The sequence below is a fragment of the Mercenaria mercenaria genome, chromosome 1, assembly GCF_021730395.1.
Source record: "Mercenaria mercenaria strain notata chromosome 1, MADL_Memer_1, whole genome shotgun sequence".
NCBI lineage: Eukaryota > Metazoa > Mollusca > Bivalvia > Venerida > Veneridae > Mercenaria > Mercenaria mercenaria.
The window spans coordinates 20,360,881-20,381,664 of NC_069361.1; the positions used below are offsets into that span (position 1 = coordinate 20,360,881).

At 32.1% G+C, this 20,784-nt stretch overlaps 2 protein-coding genes and 1 long non-coding RNA gene across 4 annotated transcripts in view; 1 reads left to right on the plus strand and 2 right to left on the minus strand.

The window, feature by feature from the left end:
- LOC123544778 (tryptophan--tRNA ligase, cytoplasmic-like) overlaps positions 1-20,784 on the plus strand; it is a 33,213-nt gene that overhangs the window by 10,971 nt on the left and 1,458 nt on the right. Inside the window, exons 1-7 of one of the 2 annotated variants that reach the window (XM_053541610.1) lie at positions 10,707-10,985; positions 11,667-11,775; positions 12,130-12,249; positions 12,507-12,692; positions 13,155-13,368; positions 20,039-20,215; positions 20,437-20,577. In XM_053541610.1, the coding sequence (XP_053397585.1) occupies positions 10,898-10,985; positions 11,667-11,775; positions 12,130-12,249; positions 12,507-12,692; positions 13,155-13,368; positions 20,039-20,215; positions 20,437-20,577 (1,035 nt within the window). In that variant the 5' untranslated portion in view covers positions 10,707-10,897. Of the gene's footprint in view, positions 1-10,706; positions 10,986-11,666; positions 11,776-12,129; positions 12,250-12,506; positions 12,693-13,154; positions 13,369-20,038; positions 20,216-20,436; positions 20,578-20,784 lie in introns of those variants that run through there. The other variant, XM_053541613.1, reaches the window with a different exon arrangement.
- LOC128556445 (uncharacterized) overlaps positions 1-20,784 on the minus strand; it is a 32,687-nt gene that overhangs the window by 8,979 nt on the left and 2,924 nt on the right. The window lies entirely within an intron of this gene.
- Positions 470-6,319, minus strand: LOC128556442 (uncharacterized). Its single transcript, XM_053541622.1, has 3 exons — positions 5,828-6,319; positions 3,344-3,462; positions 470-2,785 (listed from the first exon to the last, which is right to left on the minus strand). Exons 1-3 carry the CDS (start codon positions 5,867-5,869, stop codon positions 2,470-2,472), a joined length of 477 nt encoding a protein of 158 aa, XP_053397597.1. The 5' UTR covers positions 5,870-6,319; the 3' UTR covers positions 470-2,469.

Sequence of the window (20,784 nt, forward strand, 5' to 3'; positions counted from 1 at the left end):
CCTGTTTTTAAAAAAAAATGATAATTTGCCAACTTGTTAACGCTAAAACGTTGTTCCTTTGCGGGAGATTCACATATAGCGTGACAAAACATTCTCTTTGCATTGTCCTGCAATAAAAGACATGCCTTTTAAGTGACGAAAACCCGCATGTTCTCTCATGAATCGTTAGATTTGACAGATTAGGTAAAATATCTATTCCATGTCTTATTACCAAATCCAATACAGTTTTTCCAAAATGTATTATGTCTTACAGTCAAAATATTTATTTTGATGGCTTGAACATTGTTTTGTACAAATCGGTTATACTTTGGTTATACTTCATATATGAATCTATGTATGCGAAGGAATCTGCGTGCCCATTAGGATGAGGTATAGAACAAGTTGCTTGCTTCATTCTTCACGTTGGCTGCCTATCACAAATGCAGTTTATAACGATATACATGCTAATGTTGAAGAAAAAACACAAAAACACAAGTGAACTTTTATTCAAAGTAAGAACGTGGAAAACAGAAAAAATAATTGTACCCAAGTAAACTGAACATGTGAAAGTTACGTTTATAAAAGTGTATTTCAAAAGCATTACCATGATGCAAGAATGCATAATGTGATTTAATGTGTATCTAAACATCAGAATAGTTGTCATTTATGTCATTTAATTAAACAATGGTAGACAAATATTTTTTCTTTAATTTATAATGTATGAACCAGTTTGACCTTATTTTATCTATTTGTATCGAAATACAAAGACTAAAGAACAATCAAAGAAAGGACTGAAGTATTTTGACTAAAACAATTGTGTTGAATATAAATCTAGTTCGTATTGTCTGTATTTTCACTGAAAATAATTGTTTGGCAAACTAATATACACTTCATTCTCCCTTGATCAAATGATATCTGGTTGGCCTAAACTGGTAAAACAAAATGCTGTTCAAAATAATATTAGTTATTACTATTTAAGTGAAATGCACATCAATGAGAACAATGTAAAATAAGAGACTCAAAAGTTAGTAAAATGTCTATTACAGACGCAGAAAATAAAAGAGCAATACTGGTTAAATATAACACAAACAAATGTACAGATAAAACCAAAGCAGATGTGAAAGTATGACTATAACACACAGTGTAGGAATTGGAAACCCCATTTATAAGGCATAAATACCAAAATGGTAAAAAGGAATTGATCCTTGTGTATTTTTATTGTGACGCTTGAAATTTCAATTGATGGACTCGTCTGTTGATTAAGGTATTGATTAAGGAAATCAGTATGGTTTGATTTACCTGATCTAGATTAAAACCACAACCCCTTATAGCTACTTAGAATGGCGGAATGGTTGCACACTGGCTTATCAACCAGGTGGCTTGAATTTAACACTCCAGCGGTGCTATTGTTTTCATTTGAAAATTTCGAGATGTAATTATATTATAACCATGATTTCAGTTTTATTTTGTTATCATTTATTTTCGTGATTATTGTCAATTAAGTCAATTTAAATTTTATCTAAATGTAAGATGCCATTCATAAGCGTTAAACATGGTATATCACCAGCTTTGTCAGTGGATTCCTGGAGTCCTCAGTTACAATGACAAGCACAGATTTTCCGAGCTGAGCATTACATATCATCAGTTTTTAGTTAACTTGCACATACATACAATTCATTGTTATTGTTTGTGTATTCTATGAAATACTGTATACTTATAAATCCCGCACTGTAACTCAAACGATAACATGTTTGATAATTATTATTTTTCTTCATTAAAACGTTTCAATACAAAAAATATTTTTGTATAACATAACAGTATGCAACTTCTATCATTCGCACCCTCTTGAGTATAACGATGCATGAGAACCATACCAATCAAACGATAATATAAACATGCTGTCGTTTAAATCATCGTGCGGGAGTAGTAGGTTTAAAAATTGATATTACAATACCCGACAGATTTTCATAATATTTTATATCTATTTCTTTTTTAATGCATTAGTTCATAGTTTTAAGTAAACTAGATGAACTTGTTTCGCTTTGAAAATAACTTTGGATTACTATTTGTCTATACGTAAATATGAGAATATAACTGCTAGATATTGTTCAATAATTCAGTGATCTCCATATTTATTCTTAAATCTACCATGGCAAAATAAATGCCTTTAAAACAAGCAAACGTGTTGTTGGTGGTGGTGGTTTTGTTTTTCCTTTCAAAAATCTTGCAATTAAATAATTGAGAAGTTAGGCAACATACTGTTTAATATGAGATTTTCAAGTGTGCCTGAATATAAGTTTTATAAAAACACATTAATTTAAAATTTCAGTCAAGAAAATAGCTTAATTCAGCTTAATCGTCCACGTCCCGTTAGTAAAGCAGTGAATACAAAGTTATAAAAGAATGTCTGCAAAACGTGCAAAATTTTTTGATCATACAAATATCCAATATATATATGATTAAATGATAAGAAACACACACATATACATATCACTGAAGGTCAACAAGTATTTTGGATAAAACTGTTCTCAAAATAAAACATTTCATGAATGCACATTTTCCTTCTTTGTGACAATGTATTTTCTCAGTCACTAACATATGATTAGTGTTCAGCATCTTGATATTTGGTAGATGAATTGTAACAACTCCGTCTTCGCCAGGAGCAGGTCGTGGGCGCTGTGCAGCTTTTATCAATACCTCTCGCGGTCCTGTGATTCCGCAAACACATTTGCGCACTTCACATATCCAGTGTAGGCCGTACATAACGACGACTATCAACAGGGCTACCAGAAAGAACCCAGCTATCCTGAATGTGTAATGGAAATATACTAATAGATTAGACAGTTAAGCTGTATGAAGATGACCTTTTCGTTTTAAATGCAATGTGGTTGTAATTCGTCATGTTTTATATTGTTCTGCTGTATATAGTTGATGTTAGTACTGGTTTTGGCTATTTTGGACTTATAGATGGCAGTTGGGTCCATAAAATGTTAAAATGTTACTTTGTTACAATTGAAGAAGAAAGGTCTTCTTTGGTTGAGTAGTTATGATCGCTATGTTTAACTTGCAACTCAATTCTATGTGTTTTTCCTCTCTAGAGGCATATGAGGAAACCAAACGATGGTTCCCCTGTCTTAACTAATGTATTGAGTGGTTATTCCTCCTCCATTAACGATGGAAGGTCAAACTATGCACTGAATTGTGTCGGTTTGACTAAACACATCAACCAGTTACTAGGAGGAATATTGAAACACAGTATTTTAATATAAACAGTGCAATCTCTTTTCAGTAAAGAAATAATTAGTCATTGTATGGAGGTATCTGGTCTTCGGAGGCGACATTAAGACAAGTCTTATTGTTTTACCATCTAAGTCGTATCTCAAAAGCATCATCAATACAACAGCCTCCTTCGCAGCAATACTCTGTGATTGGGCATAAATAACTCACTGCCGTTCGTGTATCCCATCGGCGGAAGCATACAATCGGCAAAAATGTAATATTATTATTTTCTTTCGGACCATTTAAGTATGTATTATCAAATGTTTCCTAAAGTTAAGATTTTTATACTCTGTGAGCTAATACTATATAAAGACATTAGTTTCTAAGAAAACTTAGAGCAGAAAAAAGCTCATGTCACGCCACTCATTTTTAATTTATAGGTCATTTTCTTCACCCACTGTCTAAGCATTTTATGAAATTAAGTGGAATTGATAAAACTGGTGTAATTTATAAAAAATATAATAGTCCACTTAGTTCTATATGGATTTTAGGTCTTACACTTTGAATACATGTTGATATCAGTATCTCGTTCATTTTAATATGTTTACATAATCATAGCACCCACTTTTACAATGAAAAATGTTATTAAATGTACAAAAAACTGTTGTGAAGATGTAACAAAAACTTGCTGTTTAAATGGCGCTTCAATTGTGCAATTAAAAGATATATTTAGAAAAAAAAACTGTAAACATCTTGTGATTTTTTTTATATTTTTAGTTCTTTTGGTTTACTTAATACCGTCTCAAAAATATAAAGTGCTATGCTGAAAAGTTTTGTTTCAATAATTAGCTTAGTATATATATTTATTTATCAGCCAGGAAAATATCAGAAAAAACCTGATCTGTCCCATTGTGCATCTTCCATTATATTAAAGCAAATACCGGCGAAAACATAAGGCTGAATTTTTTATTTCGCAACACGTTGGTTAAATGGTACATTATTTGCCATATTTTGCATTAACTTTCGGCATAAATTTCTCAGAAAAAATATTCAAAGAAGCAATTTCAAAATGGCGGATATCCTGACAAAAAGACGCTCGTACATCCTTAAAGTATATATTTTAACAGATTGCCATCAAAGTTGTTTTTAAAGTGATAACATAAAGAATACTAAATATTTTTCATCAATGCATAATATATCTTTCGGAAACATGTAAAACAGTTCCAGTTCAAAAGCATTTTTTCAGACATAAAGCTGCCTTGGCTTAATCTCTTTATTTAAAAGTCAAGTATGATATATAGACTGGCTCCTAGGCTTTGACAGGTTGAGAAAGAAAGCTTTCATATCATTTTATAAACATTTATTCCACCTTACACAAATAACTTCATGAAAAGTATTTAATCATGTTCATTTTTTAGGATATCACATTCGTATAAAAATATCAATAAGTTATTCTTTCCTCATTTACATTTATATCCTTTGAATATGATCCTTTGATATAAACACTTACTGGAGGGCATCAAAAGAAGTGCATTGTATGCACATTGCTTTACTGGTCGTTTAAAATTAAGTTTTATTTAATACACCTTATCATGGTTTAATAGATCTGATTAAAGAATCGTTATTCCACTCCTTGAATCTGACACAGCAACTTGTTTCCAGGAATTGTATTTCACAAGGTTCACAAGGCTACAGAACAAGAAATATTTGTCTTAATCATAAAATGATAATTGCAACCAAGCATTGTACTTAAAATGATAAAGAAAAATTATATCCACGCAGTTTTTATCATTTTCCTGTCAGCTATTTCTTGTTTGATAAAACCTAAATGACTGAAAACAGCAATCAGTTATTGTATTTTCTCTCATGCAAGTTCTCAATTCTCAATAATTATTCTTGAGTAATAAATCACGTATGTAAAATAAGCTTAAGTATTTTAGAGTCTTATCATTGTATATTAACATACATACAAATATAAAATTCATAAAAGTACAGTTCCATTCATTTCATTGAAGTAGAAGAGACTGATAAGTAAGTCATTAAAACACTCAATATTATACATTCCTAAAATTTCAACATCAATTCTAACCCGACTATAGAACATGTAAGCTATAATTCTAAAACATATACATATATATCTTGATAAGTTGTTTTAAAAATATGTAGATATATAAGTGATCTAAAATGATTCATTATTCCTGTTACTATTGAATATTGTCCCTACTACAACATACAACAGGACACAGCCACGACACATAACCTCAGACTATTCAGTGCTCTACTCAAATATTACTGTCATATTTTTGTTTCTATGCAATGTGTTCATACGAATATTAACATCTCCGCTAATCCTTACCTCTAAACAAATTTATTACATTTTATAGGGTCATTCATGCCACTGAAAGGTCTGAAAAAAAATTGTAAGGAACGGCAGAAACTTGGTCTCAAAATATTTTTTACGGATCGGTTATAAAACTGTGTCTTATAGAAGGAGATAACATCGTCTATGTCAACATACGAAAAGGCAAGAAGACATTTGGGCGGATGTTACAGACAAAAGCTACCATAGAGGATATAAAACATATATGCGTGTTCACAGAATAAAGTAAATTGTTGACTAAAATCATACTTGAAGCTTTCCGACACTGGTTATCAGCGTGATCAACTTCATGATATTTCTCAGGATTCCACAGGTTAAAGCCTAAGTGTTGTTTCAGCAATATTACCAAGACCAGTTACCATACCAAGTCCAAATTATTGAATACGTTATCCACTTCAAAGGTGTAAACACGGCCATTGTTAGAAACACTTTACAAAGTTTACAAATATAATTATGTCCTTGAATTCCATTGTTCATAGTTCCGGTAATTGTTTTATGTCAAAATATCTATCAAACTATATTCCAAGTTTTATTTGTTTGAAAAGAAAAACATATATTTTGTATGTATTTTAAACAACACTGACACGATAAAACGTCTCCCAAACAGTCGAAAATTATTAAACTTTAGAATAACATATGACGAAAAAGAACGCGGAAGATAAAACGTTGTAGGTCATATAACATTTTTTATCGTACACTATATATCCTTAGTACACCGGGCACAATTTTATGCAATCTCGCCAGGCGACAACGCATTAAATGACGTCACCTACAGCTATTTCCGGAAGTAACGAAAATGAAAGTAGACAGTCTAAACTTGAAAACGAAAGTCGCCTTTGCATTTATCGATAATCAGGAGTCACGCGAAGGGGTCGCTCCGTCTAAATGTATGCGCATGGACTTGTTTTTATTTTTTAAAATCTCTTTGCTAATGGGGAGTCGATTTTCAGCACTTTTTAATGATTTGAAAATACATGAGCACGACATGTTAGCTTTTCATCTACGAAAAAATATTTGAACATGGAATAAACACAAATCCAAAAGGGGTCCGTAACGGAGCAAGGGTATATAGTTTTTTTTATTTATTTTGTTAGGTTTAACGCCGCACTGACACAATTATAGGTCATATGGCCACGTTCCAGCTTTTGATGGTGGATGAAGACCCCAGGTGCCCCTCCGTGCATCATTTTATCACGAGCGGGCACCTGGGTAGAACCACCGACCTTCCGAACGCCAGCTAGATGGCTTCCTCACATAAAGAATTCAACACCCCGAGTGAGACTCGATGAAGAGCAAGTGATTTGAAACCAGCGACCTTAACCACTCGGCCACGGAGGCCCCTGCAAGGAAAAAAAACTTTGTCAAATATCTCAAAAGGTCCCTTTTGATGTTTTCTGAAAATGTCAATGTATGCATTGGATGTAAGATATTTCTGTATTTGAGAGCTTTCAGAAATATTTTCAAAATAAATTTCGTATAATGAGGTTTGCTTCTACGGAAGTGTGAAAGGGTCGTCAGACGCTTATACGTTATATAACGTTACAGGTGTGGAAAGGATATATAGATATGAAGTAACGACAAACATTGCAAAACAGATCTGTAAGTATAATATCTTGCAGAAACTCGACCACGTGATTAATATTGGTAAACGGTTTTTAACATGATTCGTAATTAAACATATACGTAGGAGTATGATAATTTATATGTGTATAAACATTTCCAAAAACTATAGTTAATGAAAACATAGAGCCTTTAAAGACGGCTGTAAATGCATTTGTATTAGAAAAAGGAGGTAGCATTTTAATGGGCTTAGGGACTTGCTGTATGTATTGCTCAGATTATTCCATTTCTAAATAAGTCCTATTTTATTACAGCGAAAAAATGTGCACCTAAATCTCTCACTTCTAGCATTTAAAATCAATTTAATGTATTAGACCCCTAATAGTAATATTTAAAAAATGGCACTTGCTTGAAGTTGACCATGTTTTGCACTGTGTTGCAAATTTTATACAACTTTTACCATGCCGTTTTTTTTCTAAATTTTACATAATTTATGGAATTTCCTCAAGCTCAAGTATAGACAAATTTCAATGTGATGGCCACTATTTAAAACGTTGCAGAGAATTCACTACAGCATTTATTTTGATAAAAGAAAATCAAACTATTGTTAAACAATTATAAAACACAAAATAAAACTGTAAATATCATTTCTTTCTAGGGTGCCACAAGTAAACAGATTTAATGAGACAGAATTCTAACTCCAACATTGAAAAATTAAGGTCGAATCCTGTATGTCTGTTTTGAATTTTGCTCACTTCATTCTAAAATAACCTTGGGGCAGAGGTATTGCATTTCTTCCACAATATGTAATCTAAAGAATGAAGGCAAAATAGAGAACTTTTACCGCATGTAACTCAGTATTTTAAAGATGTCTAACTCTACCCCTCCTGATTCAGAGGTATATTCACTTTGAACAGTAAGAAATCGCTTATAAAATGAAAATTTTCCACTTTTGTACAAGACATACATATTAAGTATTGAAAGAAGTAAAAACTTACTAGAAAAAAAGGAAAATATGGAAAACAAAATTGTTCCCAGTGGGGCTTGAACCTACGCCCCCCTGAAAATTGCAGTCAAAGTAGGCTTATGGTAGGAAGTGAATACTTTTCAAAAAGGAGGTACTCTATTACGGGTCCAATACCTTAAGTTGTTCTTTGCGTAGTTATATTTATCATTTCAATGGCATGCGAAGGTCACGTGTACCCAGTAACTATCACGCTTTAGTGGAATGTCAGCTTAGTGTTTTATTGATCAAGCTATAAAATATATATCTGACAAAATGGTAATTTTAGATAGATACCCACTTGAAAATGTATTGAATAAAACACAAGTCATGCATTGTCAAGCCTGTGTGCATGAAACAGCATGTAGCTAACAGTTCATATATCGGTTGGCATTGTCCGCGCTCTTACCCTAGACTTCGAAGACAACGCAAACGTCGAATGTTTAATAATAGAATCCATGCATTTTATAGCATATTTCTTAATGGTTGGCATTGTTACATATATAGACATGATATATCATTGATTGTGTTACGTCATGTATGTTCGATAAAAACATTTTTTTCTGTCATGCAAACAACTTGGAAATGTGCAAAATGTTTATCGGACCAATAATTATAATGTCACAGCTTATTACGGTTAACAGGAACAAACGTCAATCATTATCTCAGCCATAGATAACGGAGGCAGTTATTGACCCTTTAAGATTCATTTTACAAAATTCTCTCGTTTGATTGGTTAGTTTCACACTAAATTTAGCCAAACCAAATTAATAAACATAAGGGGAAATAAACAGACCAAGTGAAATTAGCAAATAAGTGAAATCAAATTGACTGTCGATAAGTACCAACAGTCGACAAAACCAGTAATTTATCTACTAGACATGTCCAGATAAAGCCTAGTACTGACTATAAAATCCGTACCGATTGAATAGTTCAACATTATATATGAAGGCCTGCTGTGCAATCGTGTTTGCAAAAAAGCATTTTTATGGCAGTCCGTTCAGAGATGTTTTATTGCAGAGTTTTGCTTATGACAATGCTATAAGAGCTGACGCTGTGGTAGCACCTAGTGACTACAAGAAATCAAAGATTATGGTTCGAAAGTTCAAGTTTCCGCTCCTACATCAAACATTACTAACATTCGGATAATAGTGCCGTCTATAGGTACTTTACACTTTGCAAGGTAAAGAACGGAGGTAAATTCAGAATTGGAACGTCTTCTGTATATTGTGCCATTCTACATGAGTATTCGCTGATATTGTTTACCTATGGCGGCCAAAAAATAGGTTAAAATAAAAAAAAAAACAAACAAAGAAAAAACAACAACATTGCAATAGAGCATGAATGGCGTTCTGCTTTACATAACCTCTCATAAACAGGCTCCTTCAAAATAAGTCAGGTTGTGTACACCTATTTTCATGTTTATTTAGGCAGTTACACTGCAATGCAATAAATCTTTGGAAATATTATTTTTAACTGAGATAGAAAACATAATTATAAATGTTATATAACTAAAGAGACATCATATAGGTCATGTCACGATTGATATCCAAGACTGTACTTGTCCTATATTTGTGTTCTTGGAGGTCGGTTTGGGGACGAGATGAAACCTAGCAATTACAGATTGGCCTGATTTACAGTTTCTGGCATTTCGAATGTAGTTACGGAACATGGAGATAAAGAATTGACAAAGCATCAAACTTTTTGATTAAACTTTTTGATTCAAGTGACTACGTCACAATGCCTGTATTTCAAACATACCTTTTATCTTATTGAAACATTCTGCATGTTACTAACTTTTACAAGGAACAAATAAAATGTTTTGTCCACTTTTTCTTTTTAATAGAGCTATATAAAATACATTAAATTTTCATGTCTATAAATCCACTACTACTCCCGTTGTAATTTTCATTACACCTACATGTAGGCATTCACGTGCAAACAGAAAGTGCAATTCGCGAACAGTTAAGTAAAAATAAAATAAATAAAATCGCTTTCTAAACATAATTTCTTTATACTATATAAGGTCTGTTGATGCATTGTAGAACTGCTGAATGTTGCATTCTATTTAAAATGAAACTGATATCAATTATGACTTAACTATATTTAACTAAGAAACTATAGGCAAAAAAGGGATGTCTAAATTTTACAGAATGTGTACGACTAATTCGAAAGTCTGTGTTGAATATTTCTGCTTAATTCAGTTATATTTTTATCTTTAAACATTATTTAGTGTGTTTTGATTATTTTGCAGAGGTCACTGTTAGAAATAAACTTTTTTTCTTTCTCGAGTGTTTATAAAGTCTCTCCAAAAAAAAAAGATCTCTGAAGTCTTGTTATAAAGTGTGAATTCAAACGATCAAACAAGACCGGAGTTTGTAGTGATGACACTATCCTATAACTTAAACTAGTAATAAGTAGAAAGCAAATACACTGGGTGTCTCTCCAAGGTTGTGTTTTTCTTTATCAGCAAATATATTTTATTTGTCACATGATTACCCGCGGATTTTGCAAAACGCAATGTTAAAATCAGATTGTCTTTCCACGAAAACTTACATGCAGACTTTTGCCAACCCGGTTATATTCAAGGTTAGAATATTGATCGGTTTGCTGTACAGCAAACCCGTGCACTATTTCTTAAAAGCGGACATTTCTTTACCTGTCGGCAAAAGAGGAATATTTTAATTTTAATAATTTGATAGTTGGATTTCATTTTAACTTTCATCAACTTCCATAAGCTTTAACTTGTTTTGAAAATGGCGGAAGAGCAATCGGAACAAACTGTAACACCATGGGAAGTGTTTACAAAATCTGAAACTGGGATTGACTATGATAAACTTATCCGTATGTTGTTAAGTTTTTATCAGTTACATTATAATTATTATTTTTATTTTTTATTTAAGTTTTCATAGTAACAGCGTTATAAGAATATTATTATATTATAAATAAAGAGAAAATTTTGAAGCATTCACTTTGATATTTTGATTATTATCGCACACGTCAGCCAACATATTATTATCAAATAAAGCAATTAAAGTTATTTCATGTGGTACTTAAGAAGTAATTTCTTCCTGCAAGAAATAGTACAGTTGTGTATTCCTCTTAATATGTCTGAGTTTAGAATGTTAACTTAGCGGAATGACACTTCTTCCATATCAGGTATTTGTCGAAATTACAATTTAAATTATTCAAAGGTATCCGTCATTTTCTATATAATTATACCTTTTGAATGATTGTTGTCCAAGGGAGACAGCTCTTGACAATATGAGTTCTTTATCAATGAAAAAAACTGATCGTTTATTGCTGGTGTTAAAAAGGGCTGCATATTTTTAAAACATGTTTTTATAGTTTATTTATTCACTGACTATAGAAACTGCTTATCGTTTGCATATAACGTAAATGTGTTTGTGTGAACATTCATATGTGGATAGCAACCGTTTGTTACTGTTTGTATACAGACTTCATATGACACTTATTTGAGAGATTTTCGTTCACATTTTCTAAACATTGTGTACATTATTACAGGCGATTTTGGCAGCACCAGGATAGACGAGGCACTGATCAACAGAATTGAAAAGGCAACAGAAAAACCTGTGCACCATCATCTGAGAAGAGGAGTCTTCTTTTCAATGAGGTTTGTATCTAAGATCAAACAACTTTGAATTATGAAACAATAGAATATATATATCTAAGTGCTTTCTTTATATCAAATAACATGAAAATAAATATGAATAGGTTGCCACAATATGAATTACATATATAAGACCTCAACGTAATGCTATGAGAAAGTTACATGAATTAGTACATTTTCATTTCAAACTTTCAAAGACGTTTTGATAGGTTACTGACACACAGGATGTTGCCCAACATCCAACGCAAAATAGGAATTAAGAAATCCTGGACATAACGACACAGCACAATCATTCCACTAAATGTTATTCAAGTCAACAGATCAAAATAAGTCACATGATTAAACATGTTTTAACAGAGACTTGGAGACCATATTGACGCTTTATGAACAGAAAAAGCCGTTTTTCCTGTACACAGGCCGGGGACCGTCTTCCGAAGCATTGCATCTGGGACACCTTATCCCCTTTATTTTCACGAAGTAAGTCAAATAAGCATTCTTCGACTACATATCTAACAGTAAATATGTATACCTCTCTTAACTAACAGTAATTGTTAGAAAGTACTTAGTTTTCTATCATTGAAAGCGTATATAACATTCAGCTATTTTAGGCCGTAAGTTTTTAACTTCATTACCATACTTTGACGACAAGGCTGATAACTGTCCCCGGTTCGATACACACAAAATAATAGAATTAAATCAATCATTTATCAACTTTTACCAATATCTTCCTTCAGATGGCTACAAGACACATTTGATGTCCCACTCGTCATACAAATGACAGACGATGAAAAATTTCTTGTGAAAGACAATTTGCCGCTAGAGGAAGCCAACAGACTGGCACATGAGAACGCTAAAGACATCATTGCCTTGGGGTTTGACATCAACAAAACATTCATCTTCAGTGATGTAGAGTATATAAGGTAACCGATTATTAACGTAATGATTTTGCCAAAAATAGTAATAATTTGAATAAAATACGCTAATCAAGTATTATAAATATGTATGAATATTTAATGCATTTTAATGAAACATCATCTTTGAGAAAAATGAAACCACTATATTAGTATGGTATATCACTTAATGATAATAATAATAATAATAATAATAATAATAATGTTAATAATAACAATAAAAATATAAGTAATGACAATGATAAAACATTAATATATCATTACACCTTCTCTTAAACAACTTAACAACGTTTTTGACCGTAGGTTATTTAAGACATAATGTATAGCAGAAGAGTGCTTTAACACTATTTATGCACGATGGGCGGTTATACGTCGGGCGTAATAATTGCACGAGGGCGAATTCATCGTAGAGTGTCTTTCCAATCTCTGGATATTTTCTAAATGAACTGTTCATTGTCTTTTTCTTTACAGTTTCTCTAGAGATTTTTATATGAACATGTGCAAAATTCAGAAGCATGTTACATTCAATCAAGCAAAAGGAATATTTGGATTTGGTCCAAGCGACAATGTTGGCAAGATCTGTTTTCCCGCAACACAAGCTGCGCCAAGTTTCAGTTCTTCTTTTCCTGAAATTTTCCATGGTAATAAGGACGTACCTTGTCTAATCCCTTGTGCCATTGATCAGGTATGTTAACAATTTTGATTCAGTGCTAAGAGGTCCAACTGGACTCACTATCATGTCTTCTCATGAGGCATCCGTGCACAATTATTTTAGTAAAATGTAAACTACGTCATAACAAGTAAAAATACTTACTCACTCTATGTCGTGAGTAAATCAATTATTCACTAATTTCATGTTCCTAACTACAAAAACAACAAACAAAAATATAGGATACAGGTCTTAGTATTTGACAGCATTCCAATGTACAAAAAAATCGAATATAATTGTCTTGCAAATGTCAGATGGTACGATGTTGTGCGATGTGGCGATGATCGACCAGTAGAAGTGGGGTAATTGTGGTTATCTTTATCTTTGTACACCACACAGCCTGAAAACATACTATCAGAATTTAGACAAACATACAATCAGATGTACATGAAAATCTAAATTGTAAAATGTGTTTTCTATTAGGTCCCGAATGAACCAAATGTAATAACTTGAACTCATCTAATCTAGAATAGTTAAACAGCATATAAGATGGCCATTCTGGTCTCTCTCAGCTTCGTTGAATAACCACAAAATAAGAAAAAAAGTGCAATGTGTAAAACATTACATTCTTTCAAGTTAAAATCAAAATACAATGAAAACTAGCTCAAAAGAGGATAACGGCAATTTCCATTTGATAACGAAAGAATAACATTGCATGGGGAAAACAGCATAAAATATATTGATATAGAACTAAATGCGTACTTGTGAATGTTACTTTTCTAAATGTAGATACCGAGTCTGGCATAAAGAATTCAGATGTTCTTATATAATGTTTAATGTATATCTGCCTTTAAAGTTCTAGTTATACATGAATACTCAACAGTAATAAATAGCAAGGAACTGTTCATGTCTATAGACCCTTTAAATATAAGGGACGTAACTGTGAACCTTATTTTCTATCAGAACATAAAGGAGACATAATGTCTGGCCTGAAATATCTCTCTAGAACTATATGATTACTCTTGTTTATATCACAGTCAAAAAGTCAAATCTGCCTTTAATATTCGAATACAGCTACAAGGCATCAGCAATAACTATTAAGAAAACTGAAATGTCTGTAAGGGTGGGTGGGCGGGAATAAACAAATAATCAAAATACTTGTTATGCTGTCAAATATTCAACCTCGAGTGAAGAATATCAGTTAACAATCACTTATATAGTGCACTGAAAACATGAGAAAATCGTGAATTGCAAGCAGAAAACGCCGTAAAATAACTACCGGGAACTTGAGACAAAAATAGTTAGCAGACGATGAAAAACGTGAATAATTTAATTTACTCACTCTATGTCGTGAGTAAATCAATTATTCACTAATTTCATGTTCCTAACTACAAAAACAACAAACAAAAATATAGGATACAGGTCTAAGTATTTGACAGCATTCCAATCGAGCTAAACAAAGAAGGTAATTGTAGTGTAATAAATTCAAAAGATTCTTCTAGAAATATCCAAAGTTTTCAGAACGCTAGCCAAAGTAAACGCAGCACAGCCTAATATTAATGTAACCTAGACAAAGCATTCAAAAGACAGTCAACGCAATAATGCACGACTAAAATGTACAGCCCATGCTTTCTCAGCACAGCCAAAGCAAAATATCATTTTTTACAGCAAACGCTTTCACAGCACAACCAAAGAGGGTCACTTTTTCGATACAGCGTACGCTTTAACAGCACTACCAAAGTAAAACGGTCATTTTTTCCAAACACTCACCGCTTTCACAGCACAGCTGAAGTAAAATAGACACATAGCTTGATACTAAAGAGTATACTTATCTTTCATTGCAGTTCTCACCAAGTTTTATATGAATTACATATCCATCTTACTATCTACATTAAGCTACAACTTGCACACCATCTGAAAATATTAATTCACATATAAACATTTCATTTGGAAAGAACTCGGCAAAAAAAAATTACAGACAACATTTCAAAGTTTAGCAGAAATGAAACGGCTAATGGTTTCGCATCACGGACACGAAATATAAAAATACAACAACATCATGTCTTGTTAACAGGGCAGTTCTATCCAAATGCTGAAAGTTTCACTAAAACGATATACGTTAAACCATTCACAACATCTAAAAGTAACACTTACTACAGAGTTTAAAATAAACACTTGTTTGGCTAGTCAGCTCTTTTGCGTTATAACCAGTCAAAACAGTAAAACCTTTTACAGTACAGTTAAAGCAAAACGGACATAGCTTCCTTAGCAAATTGAGCTTGAACAGGTAACACTTAGCCGTACAAGCACAATGTAAAAAATCAGTGCTTTCGCGTATCTTTTTAAATTAAGTTTGAAGCGACTCCCTATATTACAAATGTATACTTATCTATTCATTGTTGTTCTTAGCTCAACAGAAATAAATATCCACTAAACAAGGTAACACTGATCACTACATCTGAAAAGAACATAAAAAGATTAACGATTGATCTAGAAAAAAAATTAATATCTCACAGCACAATTAAAGTAACTAAATATGTCAAAAATGAAAAGACAAAATCACTGTCGTTTTCAAAACAACTTCATTTATCAAAATATAATAATCATTCATTAATGCAGTACCCAATGCTGTAGCTAATGACTTCAAAACACAGAAATAAAACGGTCAACAAAATGATACACGACAAAAATAAAACAGCCAACACTTCCATAGCACAGCCGACGTAAATTACAATACCTAACGTTTTCACAACACCAATAAAAAGGAAATCAACGCAATTATGCACGACTACAACAAAGCATCCCACACTTTCAAAATACGGCCAAAGTAAAAGTGTCATGGCTAATGTTTTCACAACACTGACTATAAGGCAGTCAACGCAATAATGTACGGTTAAAATAAACAGCCAACGCTTTCTCAGCACGGCCACAGTAAAAGGTTTCTTTTTCACCAAGAAAAGCAAAAGCTTACCCAGCACGACCAAAGTAAAACGGTCACTATTTCCACATTATAGCCAAATACTTATCTTCCGTCGCCGTTCTCACATATTCTTAAATAAAACATCTGAACAGTATATCAATCAAACAATCTCTTCGTTAAGCTAATAACTACATTTTGAAAAAAAAAACGTTTGAAATATATGTCAGCCAAACAATGTTATGTTTATCACATCTAAAATAATTAATGGATTAATGATTATATCTTGATGTAAAAACCAAGGTAAAAAGGACAGTAGCCTCATATTCGAAAACTTACAAGAACAAACACCATCACAGCACGGTCGTTTTTTCAAAAGCTACTGAATATATCAAAACGTAATAATCCGTCATTGAAAAGAACATTATATATCAGATATTTCATATTTTCATAGCAGTTTTTCGTACATTGTAGTTTTTTGTTAGCCTAACAACTTCAAAAATACATATCATCTACCGATCAACGTTTTCCTAATCACGACATCTGAAAACAACAATCAATAAATTGAAGATTAATCTGTATGTAAAACTCTCATAGTATAACAAAAATAAAACTGTCAGTGGTCTCAAAGTACGGCAAAGATGTAAAAACAAATGCATCATAGCACGGTCGTTCTTTAAAACAGCTCATTATACTTAAACATTATCTTTCACAGACATATCTCTTTTTGTAGCTGAATTTTTCACACAACTGTAATAAGACAGTCAACACAAAAATGCATGACTTAATAGCAGGAAACGTACTAATGCACGAAATATATACAGCTCATATTTTCGAAGTACGGCAGAAGTAAAAGCTACATAGCTAACTCAGTAAATATTGTCTCAAAAATCCATAAAAAGTACTCTGAAATGACTAGTGGTGCAAACTTATAGGCATAAGATTTTTGCAAGATACTCTTATAAATAACCAAATATATTGTGCAGGGAGTATTAAACAGTTGCAACGCTTTTGAAATAATGCAGACATTTTACATTATTCTTGCATTTTTTCCAATATCTAACTTTTATTTCACCCACTTCATCATTTTTCAGTGTCATATGCCAAACATGGCAGAAATGAACATATTGAAAAATTTTACCTACACTATGGCCGAGTAGCCATAAAAGCCAAATTTATCTAAAACATATACCTATCTTTTCATTGCAATTTTATTCTTGAAAACAACTTCACCACGTGGTCTACAATTAAGCAAATTAAAGCTTCTGTGCTAAACACAACATCACACAATTCAAAATCAGCATAACTGACGTATTGGTGACTTCATGTTACAACTAAACTATAAAACAAATATTACATTTTCATCATAGTTCTAACCAATTCTGAATGCTAAATTGCACATCAATAAACGATCTCTACGTTAAGCTGATCATCTCTAAAAAATTTTCTCAAAATTCCATAACAAGAGGGTACTCTGAAGTGACTCGTGGCATACGACTTTTTGCAAGATACTCTTAACGACCTAGTGACCTACTTTTTTCACCAACAAAATCTTTATGAAAATCATTTTTAAAAAACAGCTATACTACAAGATTTTAGGTGGACAGTTTAGGCCTTTCCTGAATAAATGTGTTTTGACAACTTCATCTGCAAACTTATTCAGGAAACCTCTTTTCAGCATAGTTTCAAAAAGATATATGAAAAACTATCTTAAACTGTAGAAACAAAATGTAATCGAAATGTAACTAAATACACTGATTTATGTACATATTGCTACAGTAATTTAATAAAATGTTAAGACATTACACACAATGTCTTGGCCTTATATATGTCCCTGTCAATTTGTAACTAGATACTTGTTATTTTTCATTTTCTTCATGCAAAGCATGTATAATTACCATCATGGAAATACAATAGAATACAGTTATTTTGTGGTGCCTCTTTAAAAATAACCAAATATAGTGTGCAGAAGGAACAAAGCGTTTCAACGCTTTTGAAGTAATGCAGCCAATTTACATTATTCTTGCATTTTTTCCAATATCTAACTTTATTTTCACCCACTTCATCGTATTTTTCAGTGTCATATATGCATTCTATGCCAAACATGGCGGAAATTAACATTGAACTTTTTTCACCTAAACTATGGGCAAGTAGCTTTAAAAACCAAATTTATCTAAACATATACTTATCTTTTCACTGCAAATTCATTCTTGAAAATATATCCACCACGAGGTCTACATTTAAGCAAGTCAAAGCTTATGTGCTGATCACAACATCACACGATTCAGAACCAATCAACATCTTTCTATTATTGTTTTCTCTTATCATGCTAAAAGCTAATAAAGCATCATCTGAAAAAAAGAATAATTAACATATCTAATATTAAATCGAATTGGAAACGCTTTAAATACGACCGAGCTCTAACTACTGAATCATTTACGCCCGATAAATTAAAGTACGAATACGTATGCTTCGCTTCGCTTCTACTTACAGATACAATATGCACACCTTTTATTTACTAGTTCATAAAACTCGTCCCAAAAGTATATACGTGTAATATTTACTTTCCTTCAATAGCAGGGTTTTTCATTGTGAATTTATATTAAATAACATTAACAATAAAATAACACATTAAGCAAGAAAACATCTGCAAAGTCACAGAGAAAAACAAATAAACGCATCTATTTGTGTTATACAAACCTTGTGCACATGTACCATAAAACTAACTGAAAATATACAAAACAGATAACAAATTTTAATATGCACGTTTTCTTTATTTGAACATTCTGACCAGACGGAGTAATTTGTTGCACCATTTGCAAGAAAACTTTGTGACCCGACACGACAAAACCTTCTCTGCGGTTATAAAAACCGAATCACAAAGGATTATGAAGTTCGTCACTTACAATCTTGCTATATAGGCAACATATCCGCCGCTTAAAATATTCAAAATGTTTCAAATTTCTACAGCCAACATTACCGCTAATTCAAGTACACAGTAGGCCGAAATTAAAACAAGATATTTTGTAAATCCGTATTAGCATATATCCCTTAGCACTGAGTAACCTTACCATGTCAATAATCTTTGTAAAAGATATTCTAGACAAAATCAAAACTTTAAGCAATATGAAATATCTCATTTTGTGGAAACAGTATGTTGATAAATTCTAGGACATTCCCGTTACACATGTCAAAATTTCAAACTCAAAATATTCATTTTGACAAAACACTACGAAATATAGAAAAAAGTAATAAATTACCTTTCCGAAATTTCTACCTTTTCCGCTGAGTATTACGTGGAGTGTTGATGAAAATGATGTCCAAAAACTGAATATTCGTCTCAGAAGGGTTTGTCAAGTTTTCTTACGAGAATAAACAAATAATCAAAATACTTGTTATGCTGCAAATATTCAACCTCGAGTGAAGAATATCAGTTAACAATCACTTATATAGTGCACTGAATATATGAGAAAATCGTGAATTGCAAGCAGAAAACGCGGTAAAATAACTACCGCGAACTGGAGACAAAAATAGTTAGCAGACGATGAAAAACGTGAATAATTTAATTTAAATTACTTAAAAATAAAGTGTTTGTAAAAATAAACACTGATATTAAGTTATTTAGATTGAAATAAGAAAAAAGTTTCACCACATACTTCGTTAACATTTTTGTAATTTGGCCAAAATCTTGTATCACGTCACAAAAAAGAGAACGTGGGATTTTGCTTAACCTTTATTTTTAGTATATTAGAATAGATATATTATTCCTGTTTTGCTTTCTGGAACCAGGATCCATACTTCAGGATGGCAAGAGATGTAGCTCCCAAACTTGGTTACCAGAAACCGGCTCTCATTCATTCCACATTCATTCCTGGGTTACGAGGAATGCAGTCCAAGATGGATGCTAGTGGTGATCCAAACAGCGTTATATTTGTAACTGATTCGGACGAACAAATCAGCAATAAGGTTATATGTTCGTTGATAAAATTAATCTGATCTCCAAATTATCTTTCTTCTAATCAAGGTAATTTTGTTATTGCACAATGAAAATACCAAAACATAGAGTTCAAAATTATTTGATGTCACACATTTTAGAAGTTAAATAATCTAATATGCGCATTTTGTACGTTTTTCAGTTCAGTTAATCTAAATATAGTAGCTAAAACTTTTATACGTTTACAAAACAGATTAAAAAGTATGCATACTCGGGCGGCGGCACAACAGCAGAAGAACATAAGAAGACAGGAGGTGACTGTGGAAAGGACGTGTCTTATCAGTATCTGACTTTCTTTATGGAAGATGATAGTAAACTAGAACAGATCAAACAGGTACCAGCCATGTTCTTGTAAAGGAATGTACAGACCAGAAAACACTCTAGGCGATATCATAATGTTAACGTTTTAGTTTTCACTCATCACTTATGTCGTTGAGTAAAGATTTTTGAATTAGCATGAAAAAATAGTTCAGCATTATCTGTCATCAGCAAATTGAAACAAAACAATCTTAAAGTACATTAATTAAAAACTTAAATTTAT

Bases quoted from the DNA above. Each gene is read 5' to 3' on its own strand.
- LOC128556442 (XM_053541622.1), bottom strand. From the start codon at position 5,869: ATGAAGTTGATCACGCTGATAACCAGTGTCGGAAAGCTTCAA. The intron at 3,463-5,827 runs GTATGATTTTAG...ACATTTTTGCCG, and splicing joins CCAGTGTCGGAAAGCTTCAA to ATTGTATGCTTCCGCCGATG. The intron at 2,786-3,343 runs GTAAAACAATAA...TTACACATTCAG, and splicing joins TTTGAGATACGACTTAGATG to GATAGCTGGGTTCTTTCTGG.